We start from the raw sequence: 22,193 nt of genomic DNA on the forward strand, positions 1-22,193 counted from the left end.
TTTATGTACCTGTTCTCATCACATATATATTGTTTTTATTCTGATTATCAAATAAAATTTTTATAAAAAAGAAAAATGTATTTTGTTTTATTATTTTTCTTAAAAGCATTAATATCTAAAATTTAGAGTTGTTCTGTTATATACTACTATATATATGTATATATTGAGGGTTTATTAAAATAATTTGTATTAAAATAAATTCGATTTTGCGTTTTTGATAAATAACTTTATTAAAATTATTTACAAAATTACTATTAAAAGTATCTTTTATTTTTTATAATTTATATTTTTATTTTATTTATACTAATTAATACTTTTTTGAAGAATAAAATAGCACTGCAAAATATAATACACTTATGTTACTACCTTGTGTATAAACAATAACTTTTTTAGTTACATTTATATAAATTATAAAATTCATTAATTCTAGTACAAATGAAAAAATTAATTCTTTTATTTTAGTTAAAGTATTTATATTTGTTCTTTTATATAGATATGCACATAATTCACTGATACGTTGAAATAAAATAGTAGAAAATTTTCCTTATATTTCTTGCTACTTCATGCCATATAAATATATGAATATACTTATATGGAAATTTCTAATGAGTAAGTATACTTAATATATATTTAAATAATAAAAACATTTTTTTTTCATTGTAATGGACCTTTAATGAATCTATAGTTAGTTAACATAGTGCGCATGGGATATTAGACGCAATATTCGTTATACTGTTGTCATAAAAAATAAGGAAACATATAATATAGGATTAATGATATATTATTTGAAAATGGACATGATACTTAAGACAGTGAGGATTACAATATTGAATATACGATGAAAATTTTAAGCCTAAAGATAAATATAATTCAAAAACTGTAATCAAAAAATTGATTAGGAAATTGATATATGTGATATATAAAACATTTTATGTGATAAATATATTTTGTTTTTTTTAAAAAAACTGTTCTATATGAATCTCAATTATATGGATGCGTAAAATTAATGTACTGATACTTTCTAAAAAAAATTCTAACGTATTACATATTTACGAGTGCTACTTCAGCAATTAGTCCTTAGGAGCACTTCCTTTAAGAATATTTACGTTACTTTTTTTACTTCTTATTACATTAGGAAATTTACTATAATATATGTAATGAATACTAAGACTGTTATTAAATTCTGAAGTGGGAGATGCAACTTCATTATGGTAAGTTATTTAATTATGTATTTTATTTTTTATTTATATAGTTATAAAAATCTCAAAATAAGCCAAAGAAATAGAAGAAAATTATATCAAAATCCAGTTATAATTAATATTTTGTAATCATATACAATTTTTTCATTTATTTAAGAAACATTTGCAATATACTTAATGAAGCTATGCTTAAAAAATATTGTTCTCTATTAAAAATTTTTCCTTATACAGAATATGTATTATACAAAGATATGTTGATATTTTAAAGGAAACATCATGTACTAAATATTTTTAACAGTTACTATGTTCTATATTTGATTTAGTATTGTAATTTATTTTAAAATAATTTAGTTTTTTGATATTACATATATATATAATATATTCTTCATGATTCAAATAAATGTGATATTAGCATTGCTATATATTCACTAAAAAATATGTGTTTTCTACTTATATATTATACTCGAAAATGTTTCTCATAGATATTTACTATAAAAAATGATTGTTTAATTTAATATATAAAATCACAATTAATGTAACTTTACTAATCTAATGAGATAATTTATATTTTTAACAATTATTATTTTTTTAATGACTACATGTGATCATATAAATGATTTCTTTTAAAAGCTAATTATATATTACTTCTAATATTTACGTTGTTTTTCATTTAATAAAAACAAAATCGTTTGTTTTTTTACTGTTACTTATATTTTTTAATTAAAAGTAATCATAACAATTTTAGTTTTTAAAAAAATTATTATGAAACATGAGTTTTTAATAGATTATTTGAAGAATACTTTGATAGATTTTTAGATTTATTTTTTATAGTACAAATATGAAATTATAAGTAAAATATAATGATATTCTCCTTTAAAAATTGAATTATTAATAGAGTATTAGCAATATTAGAATTCTTAAATCTTTACAATTATATTAGTAGCTTAAATAACATTTCGAAATTTATATTTTATCTTATGTAATTGTTAGAATTAATTCTTTTTTATAAAAATTGCTTAAATATATACTATAAATATAATGATAACAAAAAATTATATTCATTTTTACAATTCGAATAATTAAAAAACTACTTTCTTCTAATACGATTATTTATGTGTTCATGCAGATGATATATTTATACATTATAGGTTTATTATATTTTTATTATAATTTTTCTAAATAAACATATTAACTTAAAAAGAACAAATACGTACATAAAAGTAGGAACGTTTCATTTAACAAATAATAATTTAATTTTTATCCAATTAAGAGCCATATCCACCAAAAATAATTTGGACTCTATGAAAAATCAGTCTTTATATATCCTCGAAATTTATACTTTTACGGCATATTAGTGGATTCGTTGTAAATTTGATTTCTTACTTGTATTAAAGACAAAAATATTACTTATATGTTTATCTAGTTACCAGTTTAAAATTTACAAATAAAATGGAAAGTTATAAAATTGTAGTTTTCTTTATAATTATTTTTATTTTATTGTTATAATAATTAAAATTTTTTTACAAATAATTATATTTTCTAGAATATAATTTTAAAAAATTTAGAATTATTAATAAGAAAACATCACTGAAATCGGTAATACTTCTACTAGGAGTAAGTACAATGTATTATCTATATTCTCTACTATCTATATTCTATATATACACCATATTCAAAATATTATGAAATCATATATTTGCTTTTTTATTTTATTTTGAAAAGAATTAATACAATAATTATTTACTATATTAAATAAATTTTGTATGTTGAATATTTATTAATGAACTCAGTTTATATTTTTTAATTAAATCTATTTTTTTATAAATATTATTATGATATAATCTTTAGAGTTTATATTTGAAATTATTTTTTCTATCTCTGTAGAAAAAGAAATTGTAGTTACATATTTTTAATATAATTTTAAGAAGAAATAATGAAAAACTAATTAAATAAATGATAATAGCGTTTTTTTAATTAAAGGAATATTATATTATTTTTAATTATATCCTTGATCTGTATATTACCGCATTAACGATTTACATTATGGAACGAAAAATTAAGACACTGTTATTTATTAAAATTTATGCTTTTGTGTTTATAAGTTGGATATGTCATTTTTACACTTATATGGTTATGATAGTTTTATTTAAATATGTATATATTATTTATATTTTGGAGTTTTATTTTTTTCAAGATTTTATCTTAGTGTGAATTTATTCTTTTGATTAAATAATAAATTTTTTTTTGCTTTTTCAGAGTAAGCAAAACAAATATTTGGTTGAGTGCTACAATCATCATAGAAAAATATATGCAAGAAACTATCGTTTACTGGCGAAATATAAGCAGGATAATGATTCATTTATTGTATGTTTAGAGGAAGAAATACCAAATAGATTAAACGATAAAAAAAATATATCTAATAGTGAAAAATTGGTCTCAGGAGAAAAGAAACAGTCAAATCGAAGTTTCCCAATAAATGTAAAAGGCCATAAAAAATATATGAAAAATAAATCTTGGATATTTGAAACTAAACAATATTCTCATATGGAAAAAAAAATATTCAAAGAACTAGATTATGTAGATTTTCTTAAAAACAACAGAACAATAAGTGATAATACTTATAAAAAAATAATATATAAAAAATTCGGATTGCGATTTGCTTTACCTATATTACTATTTTTGGTCTTATCAATATCATTTGTGTTAGATTTTTTTTGGGGATATGGGATGTTTGTGCGTTTGTTTAGATTAATAAAAACGTACTCAGGAGGCGGATGGATGAAAGAATTAACTTTAAAGTTGTGGAATTCCCCTTTTAGATGGTTATTTGTAGGTCAAAATGCGCTTAAGGAAACAAGTAAACCTAATGCCCGCACTTTATATATAAATATTGTTTCAGAGGGTTTTTGTGGATTTTTTATATATTTTGTACCTTTTATTATATTAGGTATCATACTTATTTTAGGGATTATTTATTATCATAAGAAAGTTAAAAAATATGAAAAAATGAAGTTTACGAAAAGATAAAATGAATTATAAAAAAATATTTTTCTTTCTGCGATGAAAACTTCAATGTGAGCTAATATGTGCATTATCTTGAATGGCACATGTGATATGTATGTTCATAATTGAACATATCTTATAAAAGGTTGTACATGTAAAAGGTCTCATTAATACACATTAGTAAAAAGAATTTCCCTTATTTTTTTGTTAATTTTAATGTTTTAATTTTTTCAATTTGTATTTATTGCTTAAGCTTAATTGATTATTTTTGACTTAATATATACGCTTGTGTATTTCCATATATTGCTATGGAAGATATCTACTTCTTTGTTGTAATTAATTAATATTAGGACAATTTATTTATTATGTTATATGTCTTGTGTAAATTTATATTTTAACTATAAATAATAATTCTTCATATTATTCTATCTTTTACTAGTCTAAAATGAATATTTGTTTACTTATTTTGGAAAACGTTTGATAAGAATTAAATTAAAAATATATGTATCTTGTTTTATTTTAAGTGACATGGAACTAATAAATATATATATTACATAAAAGCGAACATAAAATTTATTATATAAAATACGTTTTTTGTGATATATATTATAAAGCAATTTTATTGTAAAGCGCTTTTCAAAGTATTTATAATTTTTTTTTGCATGATATAAAAAATAAAATAAAAATATATAATAAAATATCTTTATTAATTTTAGGGTACTTATAATAGTTCAATATTTTAGCAATTTTAAATATTTACAATTAAGTGGATAGTTACTCTGTTTTATAATTTTTGTATTTTTTTGAACTGTGGTGTTAATTCAGTATAGGAAAAATTAATTGTATATACACTATATAGAATACATATAAGCAAATATACTATATATTTTTTTAATCTTTTATGTTATTAAAAGATTAAATTAATGAGTTAAACGTAATGAATTCTTAATGTATAATATGCATAAATACAATTTCTTTCATAATGGTAAAATATTAAGTATATTTTTATATAAGTAAAATTATAAATTATCTTTAAAGGTAATAAAAAAATATATAATTTTTCTACATTCGTATAGTAACGTGAAATTATTTTTATTTTGTATACTTCCTAATTTTATATGTATATTAATATGTTATGTAAATAGTTAATATTATTTTGAAGATATATAAAAATGTATGTAGTTTATATTGAAAATTGCTAATTAATTTATATCAATAATATTTCTTTTTTAAATGAAATGAAATTAAAAAAAAATTATTTATCTATAAACAATTCATAAATATATTACTTTGTTCTTTTTGATGACTTGGGTTTTAATTATATCTATTAAAAATATTTCTGCATTTTTTTGTATAAATTTTTTGTGTAATAATTTTATATTAGGTATAAGGAGGAATTTTTAAGTGTTAAAAAATAAAAAAATACAGAAAAATTTCCGTTATAAATGTAAAAGTATGCTAATTAATTTTATACTATAAAAATGAAGGAAAAAAATTGAATTATTCTAAATTCCTATATAATAGAAAACATTATCAAGTAAAAATACAATATATTAATATAAATAACATATTTATAATTTAGGCTTGCACAAAATAATTCTGTATCTATAGATAAATGTAATAATGTTACGACGTTAATAAGAATATATATATAAGATAACAATTCACCTATGTTATACATATTAAAGAAGTAGAAAAATAAATATTTTTTAAGAAAATTTATATATTTCTTTAATATTTCTTAATTTAGAAAAAACTGGAATATTTAAAAAAAAAGGTTAAAAAAATATTTTTAAATTACAAATTTAATTAAAACAAAGAATAGCTATTTATAATTAATTGTTATGAGAGTGTATATGTTGAAGCTTTCTAGTTTTTACTAATTAATTTTATATTATATATATGTATTATTTTACATTTTAAAATTTTGGTGCCTTATATTTAATATAAAAGTATTAGCTATAAGAATAAACGTTAAACGAGGAATCGTCGTAGTAGATGTTGGTACATAAACAGGAGTTTTAATAAATGTCGTGACAAGTGTATAAATAATGAAAAACTATAAAAATACCATACTAATATAATTTGTATTGTTTTAAGTTTTTTTTATTATTTAATTATTTACTTGGATAAATAATATTTATTGAAGAGAACAATAACAAAATGTTATATTTCAGGTGATTAAAATAATTCTCCGCGTTTGCCAGGTTTTCATAATTCTCATTGTTCAGTTTACAATTCAAAAAGAATATAAATATTCAGTTATAATATAATTTTAGTTCTAATTATATTTTTCGTGCAGTATTTATTGTTCATACACATATGTCAATTTATTATACTAAACATTTAAGATATGTTCTTGACTTTATGTATTTCCAATGTAATAAAAAAAAAAATAGCACTATCCTTAAAAAAATAATATAAAAACTACTAATTCATACATTTAAGTAATATACAATGTTATTCATTCTTATTTGTAGTGTCAATATATACATTATATAAATTACATATATATAAATCAATATAAGTATCATTAAACTAATGTTTACGCAAATAACATTGTTGTAACAATTTTATATTTAAGAATTTTTTTTTTTTTTCTTACTGTATTACTATTTCCTCTAATTATATGTGTAATTAAAACAAAATTATAAAATTAAATAGATTAACATAAATATTTTTAATTTAGAAATAATTATACATATTAATCTTAATTAAATATAGTAATTTTATAAAGTTATTGTACAAAAATAAAAAATTAGTTCGTATTTGCTTTTAGAGTACGTATTTTTTAAAATATTAGGCAGTGTATAAATTGTTCTTTATTTTAAAAACCTTATATCCAGTAGAATATTAAACTTAAAATGGAACTAATACATATGTTATAATCAAGGTAATACGATATATGGTTTCTTTCATTTAATGTTATTATTATTATTATTATATTATAATATTTGATTTAAAAAAACATTTTTTTCTAAAAATTAATGTTTACAAAATTAGAATAATACATAGGATTACATCCTTAAAATTTGCAATAATTATTTTAGTATACAGAGGGATATATTATATATATATTCTCTACATTGTGGATAATGGATAAACTCGATATTTGAATAAAGAAGGCATAACATATTTATTTCTTAGTTTATTCTTAAATTTATTAATAAAATTATTATTTAGTTAGTACTCTACAATAAGTAAATTATATATTTTAAACATTTGTGAATAAATTTATATCATTTAGTTTTAATGAAATTTATTTTTTATTTAAATAATATTAAGATAAAAATAATATAATTTGTTTTTAAAGTCATTTTGCATTGTATATGTGATAAAATCAATTATAACTATATATAGTTTGTAATGTATTTATGAAAGAATAACAAATATAAATTTTTATATAAATATAGAATCTTTTGGTATTAGATGCATGTTCCATTATTATCAATTTGCTTCTTTTAGAATACATTTAAATATTAAATATCTATATAATGAATCAAAAAATTATGTTGTTCCTTTTTATAAAGATTTCTACATTTATACTTTTAACATGGATATACGATTTTTACAGTGAGCTGGTATGATAATATAATTTAAAGATATTTGCATTATTTATATTTTTAATGTTTTATTTTATTAATAATTATTTCTAGAGCGAACTATGTATCGTTTAAACAACAAATATGTGTAATTTTTTATTTTAGAGTACGTTTAACAAATTTATCGATAAAAACTATAACCTTAGTAAAAAATTAGATACAAGAAATTATCGATTACTGGCAAAATATAAACTGAATAATCATTCAAATAATGTGGGTTTAAAACAAAAATTTGAGGATAATGAAGCAAATAAACAAAGAGATTTATCTAATAATAAAGTAGGAACTAATAGAAAAAATAATCAATCACATAAATGTTTATTGAATAAAGCACAATATTACACAGAAGTTATAGATTATAATAATGGAATGTTTGATGGAAAACATTTTCATTTTCAAAAGAAATGGGTAAAAAAAAGGGACTTTGATACTTTTCTTGCAAAGAAGAAGAGAATTGGTGATATATCTTTAAAAAAAATAAAATTTAGAAGTTATAAATTTGGAATTTTCATATTTCTTGTTTTTTTTCTATTGGGAATAGGATTACCGGTATCCAGTGCATTTTGGCCTTCCGATGGTAGTGGCACAGAAAATAATATTTTATCTTTTCTTGAAAGTAATCTAGGTTTAGGTAATAAAGGAAATGCTTATATATTATTATTTGCAGTAACGTTCATTATGTTGGCAGTCTTGATTATAATAGCTACTTATAAGATCTTAAGAAATAATGAAAAATATCAAAAAATTAAGTTGATGATGGAGTAAAATGAACAATAAGTAATTTTAACTTTCGTATAAATTAATTATTAATAGAATATATTTTATGTAATATCTATGCTGTTATATACGTTGTAGTATTATTTATTATATATATAATTTTATAAATACACATGTGTATAAGGTATCATTTTTGCACGAAGATTAATAAATTAAGTTTTTATCTTTTTTGTAGATTTAAATGTTTTAATGATTTTCATTTTGTACTATAAATTGTTGTTTCAAAATAGATAAATATTATTGCTTAATACATATATTTGTATATTAAAAGCAGATTGATATTAACTGTGTGTGAATTGTATCAAAATAAATATATAATAAAAAAATTAACGTACTTTAAATTATCCTATATTACAATTGATCTTTTAAATGAAAAATACTTATGCTCTATTTTTTACCTTGTTCAATTCTAAAATAATTAAAGGTAGACGTGACGACTAAGTTACTTTGTTGATATTATGTTGAAAATAAAAATGTTTATTTTTGTATATAATCAAACGAAGTGAATGTATTATGCTACATTATGTATATTTTACTCAAAAAAAAAATCATAACTTTTATTATATAAAATAAGTTTTATTAGAAATATATTATAAAATATATTTATTACTTAAGTCTTTTTAACAAACTTCTTTTTTTTTTTTTAATGGAAGAATTGGGGAATTATAAATATATAATGAAATAATATTATTTTTTCGAATGGATTATTTATAGTTGTTTACTAATATATATATTCTAGGCAATTAAAATTAAATGAAAAATTATAGTTATTTATTATTTTATTATTGTGACTAGTTGTGACAATAATATAGTTTTGACAAATTTTCTTAAATATATCTTATACAGAAATATACATATATTCATAAATGTACTATATATTTCTATTATTTTTTTTAATATTTAAAGAATATATTAATATATTAAATTTAAATAGATACCAATATATAATATGTTGAAATTATATCCATTTTCCTTATTATGTGCGTTATAATTAATATATTATTATATTTACAGCAATATATTATATTAGAAGTGATATAATAAATGTTGGCAGAGGTTTATTAAGAATTCATGATAAATCTTAATTCATGTTCTTATATTTAATGTAGAATAGCTCATAAAATTATTCTTATAAATGCAATTTATTATTACCAAAAAAATCTTAAGGTAATATAGATATGTTTTATCATATTTGAAAAATAAAGTGTAACAGTTATATTATTTTGATTAAAATGAAATAAAATTCGGGTTAATAATAAAACAAATAAACATTAAAAATTATCATTACCCACGAATCAATTCTTAGAATATGTATTCATTTATAATTCTTTTTTGTTTATCAACACAATGATAATTTTTAAGAACAGAAAAATATAGTAGTAAAAGAGAACAAAAAGAATGAAATTACTATTTCATATTATAAATAAATGTATCCTTTCCATATTCCGTGTAATTTAATAAAAATTGTCTTATTTGAAATTATAAAAAAAAAAAAAGAAATGTTATTTTTTTTATTAGTATTTTTATTCAATGAATTGTCTTTTTTTCACGAATAATTCAGAAGATAATATAATTATTAAAATAAGTACTTTTGAAAAATTATTCTGCTACGGATATTCGATGCTTCTTCTTTTATTATAGTACTATTATTAATATAAATAATATAAATATTTTCGCATTTTATCAAATTTTTTTATTTATAATATTATTGTGTCTTTCTTTAATTTTAAAATATGTTTCTTTAAATAAAATAGACATTTTGAAAAAATACAAAATATATTTTGGAATCTATATAAGCATTAATATAATGACATTTACATCAATTTATAATTGTTTTTATAGGTTTATGTATGATAATATTGTTTTAGAATGATTAATTTTTAATATATATTTAATATACTCGCAATAGTTTTAAGAGATTATACGTAAACTAAAAAATGTATTGGAATTCCATTTAAATAATATAAAAGAGAACGTCAATATATGTTGTGTTTGTAATGTACGCTTTATATTAATTAAATATGTATATACTCTTTATCTTATGTGGTAGAGCATAAGAGTATTTATTGAAAAGATAATTATGTATGTTATAATACTATAATATAAAAGAACTTTCGTTTTTTTAATGGTAATATAATGTGATAATATCTAAATTCAAATGATTCTATTAACGATCTGTGAAACTTGGATTATGCGTATATTATTAATTAAAGAAAATTATTTGCTAAATAAAATATTATTAATATATAATAATATATTTTTTTTATATATTATAAGGATATAATATTAAGAAAAATTAATATATGTATTTTGTATATGATTTTATTACCCTCTTGTGATAATTATAATAAATAAGAAAAATATATTTTTTTTAATTTTAATTATTAATATTATTCCTGAATTAATTATATTATCGAAACAATAAACAAAATGGGGTTGTAATATTATTTGCTTAATAAAAAGAATTAAATAGAAATTTATAATATACGTATTTTTATGGTATATGGTAACAGCAAAAAATTATTATATATCAAAATGTATCTTATACTTTAGCACTATAAGACAAATATTATTTTATTTTATAAATTTAAATATATATATACAGTTATAATAGAAAAATATTATGAAAAAGAAAAATATTCAGTAATCTTATTAACTAAGATGAAAAATTAAAAGAATTATTCTGTAATTACAAAAATCAAAAAAAAATAAAAAAAGATGAAAGTCAAAATATATAAATTATCATTAAAGCGTAAATGAAAAGTAAGTCAATATTTTTTATTAACATAACATAATATAAATAAAATTTTAAGTTTAACTGAAAGAGAAAAAATAAAAGATATATAATATTTTTTAAAATTTCTACGAAATAATTATATGTTCTTTCATTTCCTTTTTGTTTTAAAAAATGTTGAAGCTTATGAATTTAGTACTTTTTAATTTACATACATATTCATATTTAACTTTTATCTTTTTGATTTCATAAAAATATTTAAAAATTATTATATTTGCTTTTTTTTATTTTTCAAAATATTAATTTTTCCTCCAACCTTTTTGGAAAATATTAATATTAATTTATATATAGATATATTTATTAGAGTTTTGATACATATATTATGTTAGGTATTAATATAACTTTATAATAGTTATTATTACATAAATTAAAATAAGTATATATAATATTCATATTTTTAAGATAACTGTATTAAAAATTTTACATTTCACATCTAATTTCCCCTTCTATATTACTCATTAATTAATAAACTTTTATTAATGATCCCTTTAGATTTCGCAAAGTGTATGAAATATGTTTTATAAGCATCATCCGATTATATATAAATATCGTTCTATTATTTTTTGGATGTGAATTATGAATTTATAGAATGTATTTTTCCAAATTTAATAAGATTATTCTACTATATTCTCGTTATATATGGAATTCTCCGGTGTATCTTCTACTCTTACCCATTTTTCTATTTCATGGCTAAGACCTTCCTTCCCTGTATAAGCAGGAATTTTTGTATTTTCTGTATTTTCTAAAACATTGTCATTAAATTCAATTATTTCTTTTGTAACATCTGATTTTCTCCCTAAGTTTACTTCTGTTGTCCAGTCATTTATGTAACTATCCAAACGTAATTCTTCATTTTCTATAAAATCTTCTTTTTTGCATTCTTCCAATACCATCATGAATACTAGTATGCACAATTTCGCTAGTAATTTTTTTTTTATATATTTATATAATTCATCATAACTTACCTTCTGCTGCAATTCTTCTGTATTTAGTAGTATAGTATTATTTTTAATTTTTTCATTTACAAGCTCATCTATCGTATTGAGCAATTCTTGTGTCATTTCTTCATCCCATTCCTGTTCCAAGTATCGATCTATAATCATACGATTTTTTGATATCCACTCTCTCCATAAATCCTTTTCTCCTCCTGAAAATGAATCTTTTTGAATTTTATTTGAAAAATTCACTTTTAATTTTTCGCTATTTTTTATGAAATCCTTTTCTTTTTTCCATTCATTTTTCAAGTAATTAAACCATACTGTTTTTTTTAATTTTTCAGAAATGTTTCTATGTTCTTTTATCCATTTATTGCATAAAATTTTTTGTTTTTCAATGTCATTAATACTTTTAGTATTTTCCATTATCAGTTCTCCATTACTCAAATTAGGATATGTTCTATATTCCTCTTCTGCGAACATTTCTAGGCATAACTCTAAAAATTCTCCTTTTTTGTGTTCCCATTCTTCATTTCTGAATTCTTCTAGTACTTCCATATGTACTTCTATAATGGTTTTAAATCTATCCTTTTTTTGCTTTTGTATGTTTAAATTTTTTATGTCGTGTTCATATATTTTCAGTTTTTTTATGATACTTTCTTCATCATGTAGTAGGCTTTCTGTATGATAATGTGTTAAAAATTTACTTTTTTTGTCATAAAGTGAAGGTATCAGTATTCTTAGAAATTTCATTTGTCTTCTTTTTATCTTTTTTTTTTTTTTTAACCTTCCTATTAAAGCATACTACAGCATAAAAAATACATATACATAAATTACATTATTACGTTATGAAAATTTTATAATATTTGTTAATACTATAAATTTATTATACTTTTATGAAAATGGTAAATATAATGATAACTAGAATGCTTGTTAATATTAATGATATGCTGTTGTTATGTGGATTTTTTGCTGGACCTGTAATATTTTTTTAAATATATATATTATATATTGTAGTTATTTCAGAAATAGTATAAGTATTGTTAATGATACCTAGTATTTTAGAGGATGCAGGTAAAACAGAAGGAAGAGAATCATTCCTTGACACTCCAGGTGATTGAACAATTTCAGCGTCAATGGGTATTTCTGAGGATTGAGAATCTCGATCAGGTAGTTTATAAAATGTTGATGATTCTGGACGTGGAGCTTCAGAATCTATGGTATATTGTAATGGTGTAACTGGCGTATCCCCCGTAGAAGTAGATTCACTTCCCATAGCTGTAGTTTCAGATGTTGATATTTGAACGTTTGAATGAAGTTCTTGTGGAGGTGTGGATTGAAGTTCCTTCTGAATTTCCTGGGAATCTGGAGATATTTCTTTATCTTCGGCATTCTCTGAAATTTTTGTTAGATGTCCCTGATCTGATGGAACTGTGGTTGTAATCGAAGCTTTAGATACTTCCTGATCTTGACTTTTTAAACCTTTTTGTGTACTTTCAGATACAGCTTCGCGAGGTGATAATTTATTTGGGGCTTGGCAGTCAGATATTCTATGGAATGTTTGAGGATTCATTAGGTCGCATATAAATTCCGAACTACCTTTTGTTTTTTTTTTTTGGCCTTTTGTTCTATAGCATTTTTTAAAAGAGCTTTTTTTGTCCTCAAAATATTTCTTTTTCTGTTCAATCCATTCGTTATATGCGTTACACATACTTCTATATGTATCAGAATCCTTTGATATATTACCTAACTGATTTATTTTTTCAATATCTCTCTTTTTCTTTTCACAGAAATCTATTTCTTCATAATTTAATTGTAAAATTTTTTTATCTTCTTTCTCTAAAATCAAAGGGCATCCTCCATGTTTCCCTAGATTTTTGTAGTAACCACTTAACTTATTGTTTAATGATCCTTTCCACGTTACTTTATAATCTTCATAATATCGTGGTGGATTATTTTTCGAAATTAGATAATCAGCCAAATTTAGGCATCCTTTCCTAAATTCATCTTTATCATTTTTTTTAGACAATGAAATTGTTTTTTGTTTTATTTCATTTTCAATTCTTTTAAACTCTGGTAGGCTTGTAACTTCGTAAAATTGCGAACCATAGGAATTATAATACTGTATTCAAAAAAATTATTATTACTTATTTAAGCTTTAATTTGTCATTTACTTTTATTATAGCATCTTTATCATAAAAAAAATTATGAATAAATTTAATCATATTAAAAAAAATTAAATATTACCGATGGAAAACAGCTATCCATGGTGATTCTACATTAGCACCGTAGATCGACATAAATAACAATGTGAAAAAAAAAATACAAATTTAGTTATTTTTATTTACCAATAAAGTAATTTTAAATTCATATATATTAATAAAATAAATTATAAAAGCATCATTTACATAAAAATTTATATATAAACTATAAATTAATATAATTCATTTCTATATATTTTGTACGTTTGTTATCTTCATTTACATTAAGTAAATATATCACAACTACGGATATATTGTAAGCATATTTTAATATTAATTCACAGTTATGGATATATCGTTATGTAAAACTAGTATTCTCTTTATGAAAGAAAAGACAAAATATTAAAAAAAATTTATATATATGTTACACTAATATGTAATATAAATTTTATTATGTAAAATGTCATTAATCTGTATAATGCAGTTTTTTCTTTTTTCTTAAAACAAACATATATATATATAAATATTATTACCTATATTAACATAAATAATTCCTTTTATTCTTACCTTTTCTCTAGAATATATAATTTATAAACGAAATCATTATTAATGCTGATAGTATGTTTTTATTTTAGTTTTTTTGTTTTATTTTTTTATATATTAATGATGAAGATCATTATATAGTTCTCATTATTTTGTTAATATTTTTTTATATTTACTGCATAGTGTTAAGAATGAGAGCTAATAAATATATATTATACTAAATTTTTCTATACTTGTAGAATGCGCTTATCGCTAAAATGCACTTGTGACATTAAATATTATATTTATATCTATTACCAAAAATTCCTTATTTATAGTATATAGTATTTCATTGAATAATTTTAATATAATATAATTTATTATATATATATTTTCGTTTATATGTGCCTATTACCGCGTTTATATATGAATCCTTTCATTTTGACAAACACTTAATTAATTAAAACTATATTTAGTTGTATTAATTAATGAAAAAATATTTGGATACTCATTAAAATATGCAAAATATTAATAATTAATTATAGCAAGCTTATTTAAGCAACATATTTGAAATAAATGTAACATAAATTATGACACTGTAATAAAGAACAATAACGTAATGTTGGACGTAAAAGGAATAGTATATTAAATTAGACAAAAAAATATAAAATCTTTGTAATTAATTTTCTTTAATAGTTGATAGATATATTCTAACAAATAGATTAAATAAATATTATATTTTTTTTTTGATTTTTTATACATTTAACTATAAAGAAATAACATTTTTATTACAATACATATTTATTCAGCATTAATAATAAAAGAAGTCATGTATTATTTATAAAACTTTTTATGATGCAAATGTTTAAGTGAAATTCCAAACAAATTTGAAGTTCATACAAATAACATTAGTTATTATATTATAAAAAAAATATTTTTTATTTCTTAATATAATATTTTCTTTGAAACAGATACATATGAAAGAGATAACGATAAGAAAATTGAAAAAAACAAATATTAATAATATATGTTTTTAATTAATTTCTTTGCATATAAAATTACTATATAATGGCTATGTTTAATAAATTAGTTATATAAAAGTCGTATATTTTCATTTATTTTTATGATTTATTTTATTAACATAAATTATTTTAGTTCGATGATGTTCTCTTTTTTTTTTAATATTTTATATATTATTCCATTTTTTTTTTTAAATATGTTACTTAAAAACATTATACAGTTGATTATACGTAAATATAATTTATGGTGTTTCATAATTTATTTTATTTATATTTCTGTTTTAGACTGTATTATATTAATATATGTAAATATAAAATATATAAGGCATATATAATTGTTGATTAATATATATCAAAAAGAAAAACAGAATATTATTTTCTTAAATATATGAAATCATTTCAACAAAATTTGCCTAAATTTAATTTTAAAATATTTATAAAAAAGAAATTTTTTTTTTTTTTATTATTTTATAAATTTATTAAAACATATATATTTTCTTTTTCAATTTATTTTTTATTATGGTTTTTAATGTATCATCAGAATTTTTGTATAATACTGAAATTTATCTATTACGTTTATTTAAAGGTAATGTAAAATTAATTATGATTCGTATGAACTAATAAAGTTTCCTTCATAATATTATGAATATACTATTTTACTTCTTATTTAAAATATAATGTTTAATATAAAAATAGATATATTTTTATGTAAAATATTAACATAATATAAGCTAAGATTAATGCTATAAGAATAAAATGTATTAAAGCATTAAACGGGAAAAATATGTAATAGTAATTGCATTTAATATAATGTAATTTTCTAAATAAGTAGTTATAATTTTTCATTATTTAATGTATACAAATATACAATGTAAAAAATGTGATATAAATTATTATAAAAAGGCACTTATTTAAATTTATATTTAATATCTTTCAAATTAGTGTTAATAATTTTCAACATAACATTAAAGTGTAAACAGTATTAAATAATAATATACCTGAAAAATAAAAATAAAAAATTGTTTCTTGATAATACATCTGAATTTTACTAATATCGTTTTAGTTAAACAGATAAATATATAATCCCGTCCTATAACAAAATGGTCTTATTTTTATATGTATTTACACGAATAAGGCAATAAATTACATTTATGCAGATTATTGCAATGTTAAATATGTGATATCCTTTTTATGTTTTTATAAGTATCATTTCATTTTATAGGATTAAATAGGATTATTTTATGTACAATTTATTCCTTATAAATTCATATTGTTCTCGTATGCAAGTTTCAAAATTTGAGGTCCCTAATGTATAGAATTACTAGTAATTTAATAATCATAGTATAAATTAATATTTATGTATTATTACTAAGTTAATATATGACATATTTTTAATATTACAAATTTTTATTGATTTTAATTATAATTATGTTTATCCATTACATTTACTGTACTTGTTACGATTTCTGAATTATTAATGTGTATTTTTGATGAATTCCCTTTTATATATATTGTGTGAATGGATATAATATAAGAAATATTATGTAAAACAAGTATATTAATGTGAAACAATAATTTGAATATATGTTAACCATTTATAATTAATTCTTTTTTATATTTGTGTATCTTTATTGCTTATAATTTGATTAAAATATTTGTCTTTTAATTTTTATATTTTCCTTTTTTTTTAGTTGTTAAATTTTTACTTTGGTCTATATGTATGAACTTTGTATAGCATTATTAGAATCATACTCATAAATTATTGCATATGTAGTGTTATTATTAAAAACAAAATATATTTTTTTTTTTTTTTGCTTTTTCAATATACATTTCGATTGAATTATTCAGTATTTTACTTTATATGTAAAAGAACATATATTTTTGAAGAATTATAAATTAAAATTTTGTGGAATATACTTTATGTAATACATACTATTGGTCAAACATATTTGATCGTTTTTAGAGCCATTTATCAGTATTCAGGAATTCTGTTAATATAAATAATTTTATTTTTTCATATTGAAGACCGAATCAAAGTACAAATGATATAATCTATTATTAAATAAATTTCATATTTGTATATGCAACACTATTAAAATGGTGATGCATGCAGCAGCATATTTTATGGATAGTGTAGTACATCTACATTTTTAAGTAATTTAATTTATAGTACTAAACAAAAGTAAACATAGAAAACAGTGCAATAAATGTTAATGTAATAATTGAAAATAAAAAGAAAAGCTCATACACCTTAGTTTCAGTTGTTTCAAGTTTTTTCAGTAAATAAATAAATATTAATTTTACTGGAACTGTATAACTTTTTGTTTGAATACTTTCACATAGTTCATTAACATACCTTAATAACTGTACCCTTATGCGATTAATAACAAGATATTTATAAGAGTGATATTTATTTTCAAGTTTTTTTATTGTGTTCAAAAGTTATTGAATTTAGAGTAACATATATACTTATAAGATTACTATATAATAAATTATATTTTTTTAGCATAGGCACGAAAACTACATATAAAACTGAATTATGGGAATATTTCAGAAATAGTAAACATATAGTTTACATGTAATATTATAAAAAGGGATAAAAAATAAAACATATCTTCTTTGTAGAAAAGCAAAATATTGGTTTCTTTGGTAAAATATATATGAAAACCATATAATGAATATACAATTTCCGGTAAAAATTTAATATGTAAATGAATTATTTGTTTTTTGTAGACATAATATTATATAGTTAGTATAAATATGAAAATTATATTATGCAAATGCAAATTTAATAACTTTCTTTATTAAATTCCTTTGTTATTATGCATTAATATAATTAAAACTATTCATTAAAAATAAAAAGTACATTATAAAAAAGCAGGAACGTTTTATTGAGATATATATATATAATATACACATATGCTATATAAATGTAATAATGAAAAGATAGAATATTATACTAGAAGATTAAATTATGTGTTTATAGCTTCTCAAATTGAAAATATAAAAATAATTTGTACAAATATTTATTTATTTTAAAAAAATAAGATCAACAAAATATCTCAAAAAAAAATGAAAATTGCTAAAACTGATAAATCTTACTTATAGGCAAATACCTTGGAAAATTTTCCCTATACAAAGAATTAAATTCTGTAATATATTTATAGGTTATATATATATTATTATGAATTTTTAAAATACTCAGTGAATGCTTTATATAAAACATTAATGTACATAAAAATGAGAGATTATCATATTCCGAAAAAACATAAAAGTAACTAATAAGAGTTTCCGTATATGATACGACGATAATAATAATATATATTAAAACAATAAAATATATTAGCGTTAATTAAAAATTTTTTTTTTTTTGAAGTTTAAAAATCCTATTTTAAATTTATATATTTTTTTCATTTTTTTTTTAATTATTATAACTGTATAGTTTGAAGAATAATACTTTTTAATGTAAACAATAATCTAGAGTCTTTTTATAGAACGATTACAATATGTTTCGTTGCATATGACATTCCTATCTGTCACAGGAATGGTTACTATATATAAAGTTTTAAAATAATAAAAATAATATTTTTTTTTGCTATAGATATGTTTAACAATATATTATTTATTTATAATCATTGTATAATTTGTATCCTTAGAATGTATTCCTGGCATTATTGATTTGCAAAGAATGAATTAAAAAATAATATATTCCATTTAAATTTATCAGATAAGTTTTACTTAAAAACATTTTTTATTAAATAATTTGCTTATTTTTATATATTATGTACATAATGTAACCTTTATATTATACTTATATTTTAAATATATTTCATTTGAGATACCTTTGCATTAAAGCATATATATTTAATATTTTAACGAAAAAATACTTCTTATCTTTGATTTATTTTCCATATTTTTTTTACACTAATATTTCCTCTAAATGAATATTTTTAATTAAAAAATGTTAAAAATAATTAATTTCATGAGTATAAAGAAGTTTTTTATAAATAATGATAAATATTAAAATTATTTAAAATTTATCATATAAAAATTTATGCCAAAAAAATAATATATACTTTAATACCTTTAATATATATATTTGTTCATACGTGATGTTGTAACATACAAATATCATTTTTTAAATATATAAATATCATATAGTTTGTAAATTTTATAATTAGTATGACACAAATTTTGTAAAATATTTTTGTTTTTTTTATTATCATTCCTACTATATTTTTGCGATAATTAATATTTTTTATCATTTATATATATTAGTTCCAAAAATAGTATTTATAAAATTCGGATAACAAATACAAAAGCATCTTTAAAAATAGAAATTATTCTTTTAATATGTAGTATAATGCATAATCTATATTCTATACATTTCGTTTTTTAGATGTATTCACATTTTGTTTAATATTAGGAAATCATATGTTTTTTTGTTTTTGAAAATATAAGAAACATTATTTAATTAGTGTAATATATTAATGTATATATTTTGAATATTTAAGAATGAATTCAAAATATATTTAATTTGTTAAGGTTTAGCATTTATATATAACATTATCGTAAAATATTAATAATATATTTGAACGTTTTTTTCTTTTATCGATTATTTAAAATAGTATATATATATATATATATATATAACTAAAAATGTTATGAACGAAATAATAAGTAGAAATTTACAAATGTAATTACATTTTTCTTTGTGATTAAAATTATATTGTATTATAATTAAATTTTTTTGGACCCTATATATTATCATATTAAAGATCTTTATAATATAACAAAAAATGATATCATTCTTTTTCATTATAATTACTACATTTATCCTTATAACATGGACATATCATTATAGCTATGATGTATTATGATAAAATTATTTAAGTATTTTTACATTATTGACATATTTTTTGGTTTATTCTTATTAATTCTATTATGTAACAAAAGTGTTATTATTATTAAATGATAAATATATCTATATATTGTTTTTAGTGTACATTTTATAATACGGTAGGAGAGTACAATTTTAATAAAAAATTAGGTATAAATAATTATCAATTGTTAGCACAATATGGAAAGAATAATGTTTAAAATATTACATGCGTAAAAAATATGATACATAATAATAAAGAGAACTAATATAATGTTAGAACTAAATATGGAAGTAGTACAATAGAAGAATCAAACAATAAAATAAAAGTTTATTATACAAGAAGGAATTCGATAAACAATATAACAGACATAAATATTTAGTATTTGAAAAAAAAAAATATATCCCGTTTTGAAAGAACATAATTTAAACATCTTGATTATATAGATTATATTAGAAAAAATACATCTTTAGTGATAAAACTTATGGACAAATATTATTTAAAAAGTGCGGATTACGAATATATATATCTTTTATACTGCTCTATTTGGTATTCTTTTCACTATTAATTAGTATTATTAAAACAATTTTTGAAAAAAGTATTGAAGCATTGAACCATTGAAGCATTGTGTTTATGAGTCTTCGATGCATTATGTGTTATATTCTTAACAGGGTGTATTTATATATTTATAAAAATTATAAAAAATATGTGAGTTACGAAAAGCAAATACATAAAGTAATAATAAGAAATATGTTTCCCTGTGTAAAAGTCCTTCATGATAAGTAATAACTGTAATATATTTGAAGATATATATAACAAATTTATACATAATTGCTTAAATTTATTGGATACATCAGCATATACCTGGCATATTTGATGAACAGGTGCAGACAAAAAATATTCTTAATATTTGTTTGAATTTGTATGTTATAATATTTCTGAATCTGTATTTTAAGGTATTTTTTTAGCACAGTTGAATATGTTTTTATATATAATATGGTGTTTAATTAGATTGACATAAAAAATATATATTTATGATTTAAAATTAATATGTAACGAATAGTTCATATAATTTTATTAAGGAATCATAATTTATACTTTAAATACAAAACAATTGTTCCTTTTATTTCATATGATACTATTCTAACATGATTATTTATTGACTTAATTTAAATAAGACCATTATTAATTTGAAATTCAAAGTAAATGTTGCTCTTCTCTGTAAATAATAAAGTAAAATTAATGTATTTTCTTTAATTAA

The 22,193-nt window shown here is 19.1% G+C and overlaps 3 protein-coding genes and 1 pseudogene across 4 annotated transcripts; 3 read left to right on the forward strand and 1 right to left on the reverse strand.

The window, feature by feature from the left end:
• Positions 1 to 3,242: 3,242 nt before the first annotated feature.
• On the forward strand, positions 3,243 to 4,226 carry PmUG01_00068400 (fam-l protein; the record flags this gene model as incomplete). Its single annotated transcript, XM_029005511.1, has 2 exons — positions 3,243 to 3,329; positions 3,456 to 4,226. 2 exons carry the CDS (start codon positions 3,243 to 3,245, stop codon positions 4,224 to 4,226), a joined length of 858 nt encoding a protein of 285 aa, XP_028859164.1.
• A 3,470-nt stretch (positions 4,227 to 7,696) lies between these two features.
• PmUG01_00068500 (fam-m protein) lies at positions 7,697 to 8,569 on the forward strand (the record flags this gene model as incomplete). Its single annotated transcript, XM_029005522.1, has 2 exons — positions 7,697 to 7,783; positions 7,910 to 8,569. 2 exons carry the CDS (start codon positions 7,697 to 7,699, stop codon positions 8,567 to 8,569), a joined length of 747 nt encoding a protein of 248 aa, XP_028859165.1.
• A 3,420-nt stretch (positions 8,570 to 11,989) lies between these two features.
• PmUG01_00068600 (STP1 protein) lies at positions 11,990 to 14,578 on the reverse strand (the record flags this gene model as incomplete). The annotated part of the gene is made up of 4 exons (XM_029005533.1): positions 11,990 to 13,114; positions 13,203 to 13,288; positions 13,364 to 14,432; positions 14,558 to 14,578. The coding sequence occupies 4 exons, from the start codon at positions 14,576 to 14,578 to the stop codon at positions 11,990 to 11,992; spliced, it is 2,301 nt and encodes a 766-aa protein (XP_028859166.1).
• A 6,478-nt stretch (positions 14,579 to 21,056) lies between these two features.
• On the forward strand, positions 21,057 to 21,635 carry PmUG01_00068800 (annotated as a pseudogene). The gene is given in 5 exon segments: positions 21,057 to 21,227; positions 21,242 to 21,313; positions 21,327 to 21,398; positions 21,413 to 21,562; positions 21,576 to 21,635. Coding segments are annotated over 5 exon segments (525 nt in total).
• The last annotated feature ends 558 nt before the right edge of the window (positions 21,636 to 22,193 follow it).

This window comes from Plasmodium malariae, assembly GCF_900090045.1.
Source record: "Plasmodium malariae genome assembly, contig: PmUG01_00_39, whole genome shotgun sequence".
In the NCBI taxonomy this organism is placed as follows: domain Eukaryota; phylum Apicomplexa; class Aconoidasida; order Haemosporida; family Plasmodiidae; genus Plasmodium; species Plasmodium malariae.